Here is a 17,424-nt window from a genome sequence, read left to right as displayed (position 1 = left end):
ATCATTCAGAGCCAAATGTCTGAACCATTCAGACATCTGCTCGTGAAACAAACAGTCTGAACCATTAAGTGCTGAACCAGTAAGAGGTCTAAACCATTAAAAGCCTCATTAAAAGGTAAACAAACAGCCCCTAAGTCATTCAAAAAAAGTTGTTCATATATTTTTAAAGATTTTTTACTTTTTACAAAAACATATTTGTTAGGTACTTCATTAAAAAAAAGTAAATTACCAGTTTGGTCCTTTATTTATATACTACCTCCGTCCTATTAAATGTGTCTTATTTTGAATTTTCAAAGTCTTTATTTATAAACTTTGACTTTAATTATATATTTTTGTGTTATATAAAACTTGATGAAAATTAACCCGATAAAAACACTTGTAAAACACCCTCAAATCATATAACTTTCATAAGTATTATCTAACACAAACAAAATTATATAAGGTCAAAGTTTACAAATAAAAACTTTGAAAATTTAAAATATGACACTTTTAATGGGACGGAGGGAGTACCATTTTGCAGGCGGTTTGTTTTTTTTTTGTTTTTTTTTTTTTGCAAAAATTGACAAGTTTTATACTTAACATTACAAAATCTTGCACGTTATGTCATTTATCTCTAACTTAGATTTTTCTGTTAAATCATATTAGACAAGGGTAATATGGTCTTTTTACTCAACTATTTAATATTATTTTAAAAATAAAACAAACTATTTAAATTTCGCTCTCTACCACTTTGTCTCTCTCTACAACTCTCTCTCTCTCTCAACTTCACCCACCACGACCACCACCATCAAACCATCACCACCACCACAACCTTCACCGCCACCAACCACCTCACTTCAGCCTTCACCGCCACCACTCCCACATACCAACCACCACCAATTCCACTTCACACCCCAACCCCGCTGCACCCATCGTTACCACCACACCAATTCCACCGCACCTTTACATTTTCTCTATATCGATTGGACCTGCTTGTGCTTGTTTCCAACAGAATCAAACCCAACAAATCAGTAGCGGCGATGTTGGTTTCAGATCCACAACTACAAGTCCATTCTCCGGTGAAAACGATTTCGACGACCTAGGATTTCATGACCATGTTTTCTTGGTGAAACGAGTGTTGGCGGCGGTGTACCTTCTTGACAGTTCAATAGATGTGTTTTCCGATGGTAGTCTCATGGAAGCAACAGGTGGGTCATGGGCATTGATGTGGCAAAACAAGGTAGCCTAGGGCAAGTTCAGATCTGAGCAATGGAGGTGGTGGTGGTGGGAGATAGGATGTAGCATCTGAAGGTTGGTGGTGGTAGGTTGTGGCGGCGACTGAAGGTTAGTGGTGGGAGGTTGCGGTGGTGGGTGTTGGTGATGGGAGGTGGAGGTGGTGGAAGGTGGTGGTAGTGGGTGAAGAGATAGAGAGAGTCGAGAAGGGGAGGAGAATGTGTGATAGAGAAAGAGAAAAGATAGGGAGAAAGAGAGAATTCAGGGTTTTTAATATTTATACTTTATTTTTTATTTTTTACACAATTAGTCACTTGAATATCAAGTTATTTACTCAATAATCCATAGGGAGGTGAAATGACAAAAATACTCTTATGTGCAAGACATATGGACAGATTTAACTAAAAAATCTAACTGAGCTAGGACTAAAGGACATAACCTTCAGGATTTTAAAACGTTATGTATAAAACTTGTCAATTTTTGCGCCAAAGGACATCACCTGCAAAATGGTATATAGATAAAGTACAAAAGTTGTAATTTAGAAAATTAGATGAAACAATTAGTGATATCGGGCTCAAAGGTGGAAAAAAAATTAAGAGTGGCCAGTTCCTTATACTGAAACAAAAGACTTATTCCTTGTTACCCTCTTTCGGCAGCAAACGACCTAAATTATCAAGTGCGTTAATCGTCTTAGTATCGTCTATAACAACTGGGTCATTAAAGTTTACCTTGTTGCGTGCATAGAATGTTGTTGGGTCCTCCACAACAAGGTAGAAGTATGTGGTATGGTGGTATGCGGTGTTGCCTAGAGAATGAACACAATGGTAGAATCAAAGTAAACGTGCTAATGATATTACAATGAATCGATTCAAACCTTATCCGGTTCTTTACATCCGTATATACACACTATGAAATGACTCTTCCCTTTTGTGAAGCATCGTAACCTCAAAGTAAACAGTTACATAGTTACAAGGTTAACATACACACACAACCCTAGTACTGATTTCTAATTACATATAAACAATACTATTTATTATTAAGATAACAGACCTGTTAACTATGCATGATCGGGATTAGTGCTTCATGCGGTAGGCAGCAAGGTAAGTGGCGCAGTCGACCGACGTGACTGGCGTCCAACCAGAGACGTGTTGGATGGCAGCCAATCAGGTCGGTTTCAACTTTCAAGAATACTATTGAGTACTCAGGTTTAATATAAGAATGAAACCGATGATATGTTATCAATATGATGTTTACTACCTTGTAACTGAAAAAGTAAATAGGTATACCGTCTAATTTCACTGTAGTTTTATAACATGATAAGTTTTATAAAAATTAAATGTATATTATGAGAGGTATATGATAATTAAAGCAAGCAATAATGAGTTAATTAATAAATTATACCCCGAACTGCAAAGCGCGTAAGAAATAAATCTTATAGACATGATTTATTTAAATTAAAAGTGGAAAATAACAATAATTATGAAAGTAGGCATTAAATATTGTGGCCAACTTCCACATGGTATGAGGACTAATTGTACCCTTTTCCTTTTCATTTGTATTGCGACACCAGCACCACTGGCACTCGCTCATCTTACGACGAGGCCATGTGCATGGGCCATCTACCTCTACTCTACCTACATGCAACATACCGTTTCATTTTAACTTTCATCCGCCTTCAGAAAAAGAAGAAAATTATTAGTAACCAAGGCTTGGGCGGCCTAATGCTTTCTAAAAATAGGGTCGTTAACTAAAAGAAAATTTATATACTAACTATTAATATTGTACAAATTTATTGTTTTACATTTGTTTGATTTCTTATACAAGCTTATAGTTGTGTTAGATTTTTGCGTGGTTACAAACACAAATAAATAAGTACTGTTTATAACAATCAAAAAGGTAAAAAAAAAAAAAAGGCCCGAAAAGCCGAAAAGATTGGAACGGCCATGACTACAACACATATGTGATATATTATACATATGTATACATACTTCATAAGTTGATAATTTCTTTTACGTTGTGTTTAAAATAGTCGAAATATAATTTAATATTGAGGTCGTAGTATTTTGTAATATCAAACACATAATATGTATTGATGCATAAGGTTCTGGGTTCATTTCTGTGATATTTGCTGCAAATAACACCAACTACTTTATAAAAACAATTTTTTTATTGATTCAAATGTGTGTTATTATTAAATCGAACCCTTATATAGTTGATTGGCTATCAAGGGATAAACAAAACTTAGATGACTATGGTTACAAATAGAAAATGAAGTACAATGGATCGGAGTTGATCTGTAAAATACAAATAATATGACTTTGCAATTTGTAATGCCATCCCTTTCGCTTCTTGATTTCTGATGTATATCATATATTACTTTTTAACGACGTATATCATATATTACTTTTTACAGGAGATAAACATAAACATTTACAGTCATGGTTGATTGACATCATATAAACAGTAGGTACGTTCACCCTAGCCAATTGTAATAATGAAGAATGACCATTTTGACATATGAACATGATGGAGAAAGAAAGGGTTAGTTGGTTGTTGACAACATTTAATGCACTCTAAATGGATATTTGATCTCAACTGTACGTGTTTGTGAAACTAATTAAGACAAGAAGATAAAGTAGAATAGTACGTGAGGCAGGATCTTAGTTATTATATAAACCTTAGCCTGGATCATGTGAATGAACGCAAACAATACTCATAATACATTTATAAAGTGAAATACAATAATAGTGCAAGAAAAGGCCGCTGGTTTCTTTCAATATGAAACAAGGGTCAATAAGAATTGGTGCCTTGTTTTTGCTTTGTTTTCATGTCCTTCTTGTGAGTCTCGTATTGGCCAAAAATGTGGTTCATGATGATGATGAGAAGCTCTTAATCGGAGGTGGAAAAGGAGGCGGAATAGGTGGAGGCTTTGGTGGTGGTTTTGGCGGGGGTGGAGGAGTTGGTGGTGGAGCTGGGTTTGGTGGTGGTGGCGGCGGTGGTGGCGGTTTTGGGGGTGGGCATGGCATAGGTGGAGGGATTGGAAAAGGTGGGGGATTTGGTGGTGGGATTGGCAAGGGTGGAGGAGCAGGTGGCGGGATTGGTAAAGGTGGGGGATTTGGTGGTGGGATTGGTAAGGGTGGTGGAGTAGGTGGTGGGATTGGAAAGGGTGGTGGATTGGGTGGAGGGATTGGTAAAGGTGGGGGATTTGGTGGTGGGATTGGCAAGGGTGGTGGAGCAGGGGGTGGGATCGGAAAAGGTGGTGGAGTAGGTGGAGGGATCGGTAAGGGTGGGGGATTTGGTGGTGGGATTGGTAAGGGCGGAGGAGCAGGCGGCGGGATTGGTAAAGGTGGAGGATTTGGTGGTGGAATTGGCAAGGGTGGTGGAGTGGGTGGAGGTGCGGGTGGAGGGACAGGAAAAGGTGGTGGACTAGGAGGAGGGATTGGTAAAGGTAGGGGATTTGGTGGTGGAGTAGGGGGAGGAGCCGGTGGAGGGATTGGAAAAGGTGGGGGTTCAGGTGGTGGAGTAGGTGGAGGGATTGGTAAAGGTGGAGGATTAGGTGGGGGGATCGGCAAGGGTGGTGGATTAGGTGGGGGGATTGGCAAAGGTGGAGGATTTGGTGGTGGGATTGGTAAGGGCGGAGGTGCAGGTGGAGGGATTGGTAAAGGTGGTGGACTTGGCGGAGGGATAGGTAAGGGTGGTGGAGTAGGTGGAGGGATTGGCAAGGGTGGTGGACAAGGTGGGGGATTGGCAAGGGTGGAGGTTTTGGAGGGGGAATCGGTAAGGGTGGTGGATTCGGTGGGGGCATTGGCAAGGGTGGTGGATTTGGTGGTGGAATCGGCAAGGGTGGTGGGTTTGGAGGAGGAGGTGGTGGTGGTGGTGGTGGAGGAGGAGGAGGTGGTGGTGGTGGATTTGGGGGAGGTTTCGGTGGCGGAGCTGGGGGAGGCTTTGGCAAAGGTGGTGGCACTGGGGGCGGATTTGGTGGAGGGGGCGGATTTGGTGGTGGTGGTGGTGGAAAAATTTAATTTAAATAGTGCATCAAATGCATATCCCATACTATTATGTTTATTATTATCGAAGCTTAGTATTATCAAATGGGAATAGGATATGGTTTTGGGTCTAATTATATATGTACTTTCTTGATGAGATGATAGTCTCAATTCCACGATTATATATCTTGTTCTTTATACCTATTCACAAACCATAACCTAATAAAGCTCATGAAACAAAGAGTTGTTTTGTTTGTATGGCATAATTGATATTAGCTCTTTAACTCTTCACTTGGTGGCTGGTGCTTGTATTATGATTCAGTCTTCCACATATATTGTTACTTTGCATGGAAATGAATTTCAACTTTCTTACCTGAACGCTACAGTTAAATCATAAAAAAAAAGAAGTAATTAGTGCTAAGTCGTGTAAACAAATAATTAGGACTAATTAGGCTTTACAAAGAGGTGCAAGAAACCATATATACTAACATAATTAATTAATATGGAAATATGATAGGTAAATATTAAAGGGTTTAAATTTATTCGATTTAGTTATACTTAATAAACTAGTGGGAATGCCCGCGCGTTGCGGCGGGCGTATATGTTTTGTCGACTCATAGTTGTTGGGGTTGTGGTGTGTGTACGGTGTTTGTAGGTGACTTGCAATTCATCTTCTTTCATGGTACCTCAAGTGAATAGCCTCGAGTTAGTGGGAACAAACGAGGCTGGCATTTTTTTGTTAACATGCCAAAACAAGTTTTGGATCAAAACAGGTATAGCAAAATCTCAAGCTTGCTAATCAAGGAAAAGGAAGCAAATTGCATAATGGGCTTTTACATCAAATCAATTTTTTTGTATGCAAATCTTTAAATTCAATGTTTCTTTGGATTACAACAATGACAAACAAATAAAAAAATTAATAAATAAAATGAAAATAACATTCTAGGAGATTTAGTAGTTGAAGCTCTCAAACTCTGCTTGTGTTTTCTACTGGGCATAAATTGGCATGCAGTAAATCAAAGTCTTCTACTGCGCATAAATTGACATGCAGTAAATCGAAGTCTGTTGAGCAGATTAATTAAAACCGTCGCAAAACTAAACGTCTGATTAATATTAATAATATTTTTATGCAAAATTAACAATCAAAATATAAAAAACAAACCTGGTAATGTGAATATGAGGTTTGACCTTGTAAAATCTGTATAATAGATTAATATTGGTAATTAATATTTCTTAATTCATTTGCCTTGGATATATACCAAACCTAAATACACTTAAACCCGAAACCGAGGCCAACTAAACCTAAATACGCTTAAACTCAAACCCGAAACTGTTTATATCATTCGGTATTTGGGATAGAATGATTCGCTTAAACCCGAACCCGAAACAGTTTACATTCGGGTAAGCAGAATAACCCGAGAAAGTAGTTAAAGGGTTCCGGATAGTTTTTAGGCGCCTGCGACCCTATGAATGCCACCCATGACTTCATGTCAATAGTTTCCAAGGGGTGTTCTCAGGTACTACAAAATCAAGTACAATTCCAACTTAAATTAATTCGTTTCCACCATAAATTCGTATACATAATGGGTATAAGGGAGGTGAACATTGCTTTAATTACCAAGTGGTGGTGGAGGTTGTGCATGAGTCCAGACCAAGTGGTGGGGCGAAAAAACTCAAAATTATAGATAATTCTCTATAATTTTCATTCATACCCAAACACTAAACACACATCCCTTTTTATAGGCTTACAAATTACAAACTTAATTAAAATAGAACATGGACCTAATGGGCTAAACCCACTAAACCAACACTTTCAAAAAGGGAAATAAATAAAATGAAACTATGCATGCACAGGAGTCTTGTACGTGGGTCTTCTCGGACGTGGGTTTAGGATGTGGGTGTGTGGTACACATCAAAAGACTCTAACATTATCCTGGTTCTGAAATCTACTGTAGGTGTTTGGAGGAACACTGGGCGTGTGGACGTTGACCTTGCCAAATTCAATATCAATATTTACCAAAAACTCATCCTTGTTCAGGGAAGTGGCGACAAAAATTCTGTTTTGGCACGACTTTTGGACCAATGAAGGAGCCACAGACGATGTGTTCTCTAATCTCTATTCAGTTGTGAAAAATAAAATAGCCGTGGTGATGTTACAACAAGGTGGGCCACTGGGCCCTACGAGTATTTGGGATTGAGTCTGGGTAAGACTTCACGAGGAAGAAGAAGAGATGTATGAGTTGTTCGAGCCCGAGCCCAAGACTAAAAACAAGTTCGTTTAGTAAGTTTAGTAAACAAGCCCAAGCTTCGCTTATCGAGCTTGAGCCGGCTCACGAGCCTAAACGAGCCCACTGTGTATATATTTTTTAACTAATATATTAAATACATATTTAAATAATAATAAGAGTAAATTACAAGTTTTGTCCTTTATCTTTACACCAAATTGCAGGCGGTGTCCTTTACCTTTAAAATTGACGGGTTTTGTACTTAATGTTTCAAAATCTTGCACGCTATGTCCTTTAAGCCTAACCTAGTTTATTTTTTTGGTTAAATAAGATCATGTGCATGTCACGTGAGGATAAATCTGTCTTTTCCACTACTCTCTCCAATTTTTCCCCAAAATAAACAACCCAAACCCTAAATCATTTCCCCTTCTCTGTACCAGTCCAGAATTTTTGGGTTTAGATTTATGTGTATGATCAAGATCGATTAAAGTTCCAATTTTGATATCTGGGTTCAATCCAGAATTTGAAATCTTGGTGGTTTTTGAAATCTCTGTACCAATGTACCAATTTTGATATTTTTGTTCAATCTAGAAATAATTGAAGGGACGATTATGTCTGCTGCTTCTGATTGCCCTAAAGAGTTTAAGGTTAGCAGGGATCATATTGCTCAGATTTTGTTTTCTTGTAGAGTGATTAAGTGTTTTGGTCGTGATATAGAGGAATTAGTTTTGCCTGTAGATGATGATGTTCATCATCATCGTCATGATGGTGATGATGGTGAGGATGAGATAGTTAAAGATAGCAGCAAAGCGATTAGTTATTCTAGAAATAATGATGTTGATGATGAAGTGGATTATCATGATGCAGAGGTTAATGAAACTAGTCAGGTTGGGAATTATAGTTATGATGTTGCAGAAGCTATAACCGATGAGGAGGAAATGATTTAGGGTTTGGGTCCTTAATTTTGGGGAAAAGTTGAAGAGGGTAGTGAAAAAGACAGATTTACCCTAATGTGAGATGCACATGATCTTATTTAACCAAAAAAATAAACTGGGTTAGGTTCAAAGGACATAGCGTGTAAGATTTTGAAACATTAAGTACAAAACCCGTCAATTTTAAAGGTAAATGACACCGCTTGCAATTTGGTGTAAACATAAAGGACGTAACTTACAAAATATTCCGGAAAATACCGTCATAAATATATTTTTGGTAAGTATTATTTTGGATACGAAAGAAATGAAAGTATGATTTTTCTTATTACAAAGTATATCATATTTTCGACAAGGAGAAAATATATTATTTTTGGAAGTAAAAATATATTTTTCTTGATTATTTAGAAGATATATGATTTTTGAGAAAAATATATATTTTCTTGAAATACAATATTTTGGACAAAATAAGTTTAAATATATTTTCTAAGTTAGACTTAAAAATATATTATTTTGGAAATACAAATACAAGAATACAAAAATACATGTTTGAGGTACCCCATCCTTTGGAAGGAAATACTTGAGAAGTGTTATTACAAAAATACTTGTTAAATAATTATTCCAAAATTATATATAATTTAAAGTTAAAATAATTATTATTTTAACAAGAAATTATAACTTGGGATAATATTAAAGAAACGTAACTCAAAAACGTAAATACTAAGGCAAAGCACGGCCCGTTAGTCTAATAGACCCTAGTACATTGTAGGGAGTCGTGTTTGCTGAGGAGACTTGGGTTACGAGTACTGAAGACGCAAAACTGTGAGTTCATGTCACCCTTTTCTTTTAACTGTTTTCAGTTTTATAACTTCGGGGGTGAAATACATGTTACAATTGTTTACAAACGTTTTATACATGGTATGGTTAGCTAAGAAGGGTTACTGCTTGATCATGTGAAAGGTGGGTATAACACTTAAGGCCATTAATCCTCGTCGTAAGACCGAGGGATATGAGTGATAGATCTATTTGGGTGTAGCAAGCCCACACCCATGAGGACCAGGGTGGCCCATGTGGTAACTATGTCCACATACAAATGTCGTGGCAACATTTCCGCTAGGTTTGAGTTTTCCTGCATCATTTCACACATATCATTGGCCTTGCAAACCATTGGTGATCTACTTTTCCTTATTGCTACATACCAGGGACATACATACATACAGACATACTTTTAGGGTTTCTTCATACACATACACATGAACTCGCTCAACTTTTGTTGATGTTTTCAAATTACATGTATTTCAGGGAACTACGTGGATCTGGCAGGTGTTTGCATGTTCAAGTTGCGTCATGAATAAAAGATGTCATCCATGGTCGTAGAGTTTAGGAGATATATCCTATTCCTGGACGAGATACATGTTTCTAAACCCGGTTTTATTTAAGGTCTTTTGTTGAGTCTTCATGAACTCATTTAAACATGTTATGGTTTGTAACTTAAATTTGGTGTCAACGTTTCAGACAATTATGTTGTGGTATTTTCAAACTTAATTTATGGATGAACATCTTTTGGTTTTTATCATATAGCGTTGTTATGATTGAATGCTATGATATTAAGAAAGTCACACCAATAATCACGCTTCCGCAAAAGTTAGGGTGTGACATTTCGAGTCGCAAGAATTTGAATTCGATTCAATTCGAGTCAAGTTAATCGAATACGAATCCAGTACGAATTTATAATTTTAATCCGATTCGAAATTCGAATAAGAATTATGCATTTATTTTTATTTTTATATATAATATATATAATATAATTTAATACATATATAATTTAATTGGGCTATATATAATTACACATTATCGAACCTATTACCAAGCCCATTACATATGGCCTATAAAACTAAATATCAAATCTATTAAAATATTTATAAGTTATAAGTTATAACCCTAAAATACATAAAAAAGAAACGACGCCTCCTTCCTTCCTCATCTCATTTGCTTATTGGTCTTCACACACTATTCCCTCATCAGCCACGCTTATCGACGATTCGGCCACGCTTATCGACGATCTGGCCACGCTTATCGGCGATCCATCCCTTCCTAATCTTCACACGCTACTCTGTCACGGTTTTCAGCCACCATCACAAGGTATGCGATTAACTGTTTCAGTTAGATTTGAAAGTTATAGGTATTGTTTATAGGGTAAATTACTTTTTGAGTCCCTGTGTTTTAGGGGTTTTAACCACTTGAGTCCAAAATCAAAATGTTTAACGCCCTGAGTCCCTATAGCCACTTTTCAGAACCATTTGAGTCCAAATTTCTAACACAGTTAGAATTTTCTGTTAATTTTTCATTAAAAGACTAAAATGCCCTGTAATATATTATTATTATTATTATTTAAAGTAAGGCTGACAAATCGTGTCATAACAGGTTTAACAGGGTTCTGACGGCGCACACAACATAAGTTTCAAACATGATTACGACTCGTTTAACTACTTTCTACCTCATGTTTATAAAACAGTTTTATGTTTTATGTACAAAGATAAATAAATGATAGATCCTAATATTGTAATTTTTAATTATTTTATAAATTTAAAAAGTCAAAGGGTGTATTTTTCAGTCAAACAGGTGTAATTGTCTTAAATGGTATAGTCAGCCCTAATTTAAAGGTTAGGCCACACGGGGTGGTCAAATTATATACCGTGATACTATTGTATCACTTGTGGAACACCGCCCCGCCCAATTCCCATCACTCGTGGTCAAGTATAACGAGTTATATATATAACGCGTTGAAGTTGGAGGGTGATGAATGTGTATCGTGTACATTGTGTATTAATACTTGTACATTGGAATCTCATCACTAGTGATACCACCCCCTACATTTCTATCACGTGATAGAATATTGGGTGCTGACATGGCATGATTTAATTGAATAGTGAAAGTGATATGATTTAATTGGATAGTGAAAGTGATAGAAACTATCACTAACCACCCCTCCTTCCCTTATATTATCCTTTCGAACCTCCTTCTTCTCCTTATTTTGTTTCATCACTATCCTCATCATCCAAAGCTTCTGTACTATTTCATATCAATTTCATCGGTAGATTCTCTCGTTTTCACTTTGTTTATGCTATGAATTTTGAGTTCCAGTTAAGAGTTAGGGTTACTGTTTTGGTGATTGAACTTATCTGCGAAACAGAGTAACTGATTGTATAGACGATTTAGTTGTTAGTTGCATGTTTCTTATCCGAGAATTATGTTATGTTTCATCTCAATTCTATTGCTGTCACTTGATTTATGCTTCGAATTTGTTGGATCTACTGAAATTCATTGATTTTGAGTTCGAATTAACAGTTAGGGTTACTGCTTTTAGTGATTTGAACTTATGTGAAAAACAGAGTGAATGATTTTGATAAGTTTGTTTAGATGATTTAGCTGTTAAACGTTAATTGCATGTCTGATGATCATATGAACTTCTATCATCTTTTAAAGCTTCTTCATCTGTGTTGTTGTATCTCAATTTCACTGAATCTAGGTACAATCTCTCTCAGTTCTCTCGTTTTCACCTTGAAATTTGTTAGATCTGCTGAAAATACCCTCATAGTTAATGTGGTGGGTATTTGGAGGTGGCGGTTGTGCGATGGTGGTGGCAGTGGTGGGATGGTGTTATGACCAAATTGCCCTCATAGTTAATAGACTTGGTGGATGGTGTTAGAAATTTGGACTCAAATGGTTAAGAAAAGTGGCTATAGGGACTCACGGCGTTAAACATTTTGATTTTGGACTCAAGTGGTTAAAACCCCTAAAACACAGGGACTCAAAAAGTAATTTACCCTTGTTTATATGTGTTTGTATTCATGTGTATGATCTGTGAAACTGTTTTCGTTAGCTGTTTCCGTTGTTTGATTTGGAATGGTCATACATGTTTATATTGATGTGTTTGGATGTTCATGTGGAGATCTGATATGTAGAAACTATAGTCAGTTTTGAATCTAATGTTACCGACTTATGTTATCGTTTTGCATGTCATTCCCGACTTATTTTGAATGTGTTTATGGTATGTTATTTGAAACTTTATAATGTGATATCGTGGTTTATGGTAGCGTTAAAATTCATGTTTCATTTTAATAGTTTTTTAAATGTTTATGGTAGCGAATTTATTCGAGTTCAATTCGAATTCGAATTTTTAATCGAATACGAATTGATTTTTTTATTCGAATACGAATTTGAATCGAATAGTGTGTGTTTTATTCGAATTCGAATTCAAGAGAAAAAAATATTATTCGATTAATTCGATTCGAATAATTCGAAAATTCGATATTCGATTCGATGAACACCCCTATATTGACTTATTGTCTTTTCCCATCTCATAAGCTAATCCAAACACTTTTTTAAAAACTCATTTTCAAAAAGTCATAAGTCAATAAGTCCTTTTCAACTCAAATAAGCTTAGCCAAACATGCCCCGTATCTCGATTCTTCTCCTTCTTACTCTATTATACCTTTTATTATTTGCCCTATGATCAATCAATTGACCTACCTATTTCTGTTCGGTTTTTCAGTTCAAATGGAGGCTCTCTACTCCAAGCTGTATGATAAGTACACCAAGCAGAAAGCTTCTGAGATAGAGCAGCTAAGGTTGGATCAAGAAGAAAAGTTTTAAGACCTACGTCTCTGGTATGTGCTTCATTTTTTAAATAATTGTTTTTTGAATGTTAAACTTTGATTATTGATGTCTAACATGGTATACATTATATACACATTTAATATGGTTTAGGGTTTTTTTTTTCTTTTCAAAAAAAAAAAAAGTTGTTATGAAGTAGAATATATATAAATCTTTTATTTAGGTCAGAGTTACAGCTGTTTTGATTTTAAAGTTGTAATTAAGTTTTTTTGAGCCTGTTGTTTTTTTTGTTTTGCTTTGTATAAGAGTCTGTTTTCAGTTCATTTGAGTTATTCATTTGTTTCATTGTCTGTTGGCATTGTACAAAGAAGATCAAATAACTGACTTATTTGACTATGCTGGTATATACAGACGATTCACAGACTCACAGTTACATCTTAAACTTGGTTTAAAAAAGCGAGAAGTGCACCGAGGCGCAAACTGCAACTTTTTAGTGAGAAAATTGCGTCTCAGTTGCGCCTCATGTACAACTCGCGCCTTATTTAGCAAAAAGCGTAGACCCTCGCCTCGAAGCGCGTCTCACAATAATTTATAACTGTGTAATTCTTTTAACTGTTTCATAGATGTAAGCTATTGAACTTGCTTCAATGGTGAAGATGACATAAGAACACATTTGGGACGCTGGGTTACTAATAGCACCATAGTAGTTAAAAGCCATCGCCTCTTGCGCCTAGGCCCATTTTCTAGGCGAGGCGAGCCAATTGCGCTTTAAGTCGAGCCAATTGCGCTTTAATCCTTCAGGTGATGGTTCAAGCGCAGATTCCTAGATTCCGGAGAGTTTCCGGCCAAATTCTTTAAATTCCGGCAAGATTCCAGCCAGATTTCTACTTTTATCTAAGGAAAACTAACTTTCTACACTAATACGCTAATATTTTAGAACTTTTGGTACTAATTTTAGAACTTTTGGCACTAAATAGATCACATTAAATGTTATATAAAAGCGTTTGTTTATTTTATTTGGAGAATAGTATTATTTTTCTAATATATAATATATTTTTAATATTTTTTCATTATGCGCTTATATTTTCTCAGGCCCTTGCTTTTTTGCGCTTTGCGCCTAGGCCTTAGGCGAGGCCTAAGCGCCTTGAGTGTGCCTAGCACCTTTAATAACTATGAATGGCACTATCAAAAGAAATAAAACTTTCTCATGTTGACTGTTCAGCTGTTGAGACTTGAAGGAAAATGACATCACACTACTCATTAACCTTCATGAGAAAAAAAAAATGTTGCAAATTTGATCAACTTATAAGAAGGGTCAATTTATGAGCTTTTTGCTGTGATTATTCATGTCCTAGATGCCACTACGTAGTCAAAGCAGTGCATTAGTCATTTGATCATACACTCGTCTCATTCCTACCTTTCTATATTGACTTGTATCCTTTTCATCTTTGACTATTTTATTGCATTTCATTTTGTTTATTTGAAACATATAAAGGAACATAAGTAACTGTAAAAAGACATTTCCAGATTTTCTTTGAATCTATTCTTGTTAGTGTTTAACGTGAGTGCAACGTTTTTATCCAATCTGATGCAGCCACATATGAACTAATTAGTTATTTAAAAGAAGAAAAGGACACGCTACACGCACAATTAGGTGAATTGAGACAGGAAATTGCTTCAATCAGGCAACGACTTTATCCATGGTACTAACACCGTAACACTTAATCTCTTGTTAATAAATTAACTAATTCACTCATTCGCAGATCTGCCAAAGATGAAGAGCAACAAAAGTAGGGATGAGCATATCGTTATCCGATACCGAACCGATACCGATACCGCCTAATACCGATCCCGAATTTCACCCAAACTAGGTACCGATACCGATACCGAAACATGTCGGTTAGGTATCGGTACGGTACGGTATCGGTATTATACCGTATTTTGAGGGTCGGTATCGGTATAATACCGATACCGTACCGTACCGATACCGAAAACGCCAAAAAGTGGATACCGATCGGGATCGGGATCGGTACGGGATCGGTACGGGATCGGTATTCGGTGGCATATGCTCATCCCTATTTTTTATAATGATGCTACCCTGGTACATCTTGTCGCGTATCTCATTCTGTTATTTTAGTAGAGGTGGCATTATTAGCTAATATGATTAAAGAAATTATATATTTTTTTTAATAATGATATAACATCGAAGGTTTTATGCATTTGGATACCCATTTTCCTCTGTTTTTTAGACTAGTTTTTATAGTTTAGACCACCCGTAGTGGAGGGTTTTGGGCGTTTTATCCCCAAAAAACGCCCCCAAACGCCGTATAAACCGCCTCCTGGGCGTTGTTGAGCAAAAAAAAGCCCCAAGCGTTCTTTTTTCCACGCCTTCTTCCTTGTATTTGGCCAATAACATTTTTTCTTTGTTTTTATTTTTATTTTTTATTAAATTTTATTAGTCTGGGATGGGTGAAGAACAACCGACCAGGGGAAGAAGAAATGATGATGATCTACCGCGTGGGAACGTTTGAGAGAGTAGCACCGGAATGGATGCGGGATGTGATATTATTTAGTAATATCAGCATGTTGAGAACCTTTTTTCACAAGGCTATCGGTCTATTTTCAGTCTTTATGACCTTTGGTTTCCATGACTTTTAATCTGTCTATGAGATATAGTATTCCAATAAAATAGTGAAGAGTTGGTTTATATATCGTTCATTGGTGTGTAGCAAAACATATGGGTATCTGATTTGACGTATATGTTTAGCGAGTAAAACATAGGTTTAATGGAATGCAAATTTGCAATGTTTTAAAAACCGGTTTTTTATTCATACCGTGTTAGGCTCTAAAATGGTTCAACCGGTTGAACCGGGTTGTACCGAGCGGTTCAACCGGGTCACTAGTTAACACTATAATTCCATAAAATACAAATAAATCTAAAAAACAATCCAATCTTAATTAAGATTTATATAACTGATTATGGTTTTATCTAAAAACAATTGTTTTCTTGTAAAATGTGTTGCATTTTTAAGAGCATTTTTATTACTTATAAACAATATTACATTAGATGATGTGAGTAACAATTTCAATAACGATTAAAACTAGGTTAATTACCAACAATGGAAAGTCGGTATTACCTTAATATCGTATTTTTTTATAATTAAAAATATCAAATTTTAAGATAACGCAAACCGGTTCAATGGTTTGGACCGGTAGAACCAGATTTACCGGCGATACATAAGACATACCGTATTTGGGTTTTATCAGCCTTTATCATACCGGGCACGTGTCCAGTATCCGGTTTAACCGGTATAACCGGCCGGTTCATACCGGTATTTAAAACATTGCAAATTTGGCTTCATTTTTTTCTGCGTTTCAAGATTACACAGGGCAATAACTTTGGACAGTGACTTAACTATTATAAATTTCACATCGAAAAGCTTGAAATTGTGAATTCATGCTTATCAGATTTGCATGATCCGTATTTGAATCCGGTAATTCAGTATGGTTATCAGTTGGTCTAGCTGATGTTGGGAAAACTTAAACGAGGATGTTCCCAACAATAAACTAGAAACTGAAGGGTAAAATTACATAGGGAAATTATTAATGAAAACAAATTACCCCCCCCCCCCCCCACCCCCTGTTTTTTACTACTAAAAATACATTTGGTATTAATATTACTACTTTTATTATAATATAATTCATTGTTATTGTGGTTGGTTCTTAGGAAAACAATTTAGCAAACTCACATATAGCTGACATACTTTTTATAAGTTAACTAAACCAACCAAGGACCATTTCAAAACCATTAAGGGGATTTACAACTAAACTGTAACTTGATACTTCCAAATGGGGACTACATGCCGTTCGCGTAAATAAATAAAATAAAACAAATTTTATATAAGATTACAATACATAAATAAAGAAAGCTGAAAATCTAAATTACTTTTACAACTGAAAAAATCAAAATACAAGAAATGAAGAAGAAATAGAGTGACTGAGGCACGTGTTCAACACGCTTCCCTTAAAACAAATTCCGAGACTCCCAGGAGCACTCATTTATATATATTTTTGAAAGTTGCTTTCGTGACAATGTTTGATAGCATATTAACAATATTCTACGCATATAACTATAAACATAAACAACAATAAAATAAAACAATATTCGTGAATGGTGAGCTAGCTTGATTAAGATGGGTAGTAAATCAGCTATACCTTTTAATATACAGTTTTTAGTAGACCCGCATCATTTAAAGTTTCTCACAACGGTCAACGGCAAAATGTCCTATAATCATTGGTTCACAAGTTTTATTTCTATCGTAATCATATAAACCAAAGATGATTTTTTTAAGTTGTTAAGCCTTCTTCCAAAATACATCTATATATACTCTTAGAGTATTAGGAGTGTATTCTAACATTTAGATTGTTAACAATGACATAACATGTCAACTAATA

General features: G+C 35.9%; 1 protein-coding gene and 1 long non-coding RNA gene across 2 annotated transcripts; both read left to right on the top strand.

Annotated features, from left to right (window-relative positions):
* The first annotated feature begins 3,810 nt into the window (after positions 1-3,810).
* On the top strand, positions 3,811-5,482 carry LOC110927341 (glycine-rich cell wall structural protein). The gene is given in 2 exon segments (XM_022171017.2): positions 3,811-4,954; positions 4,957-5,482. Coding segments are annotated over 2 exon segments (1,242 nt in total). The 5' UTR covers positions 3,811-3,990; the 3' UTR covers positions 5,235-5,482.
* Positions 5,483-11,326: 5,844 nt separating this feature from the next.
* Positions 11,327-15,687, top strand: LOC110927342. The gene is made up of 4 exons (XR_002585603.2): positions 11,327-11,446; positions 12,908-13,022; positions 14,564-14,672; positions 15,429-15,687. It is a non-coding gene; the product is annotated as an uncharacterized LOC110927342 (long non-coding RNA).
* The last annotated feature ends 1,737 nt before the right edge of the window (positions 15,688-17,424 follow it).

The sequence above is a fragment of the Helianthus annuus genome, chromosome 2 (genome assembly GCF_002127325.2).
Source record: "Helianthus annuus cultivar XRQ/B chromosome 2, HanXRQr2.0-SUNRISE, whole genome shotgun sequence".
Classification (NCBI taxonomy): Eukaryota; Viridiplantae; Streptophyta; class Magnoliopsida; order Asterales; family Asteraceae; genus Helianthus; species Helianthus annuus.
Note: the sequence above shows the minus strand (reverse complement) of the source record. Positions and strands in the feature narration are given on the sequence as shown.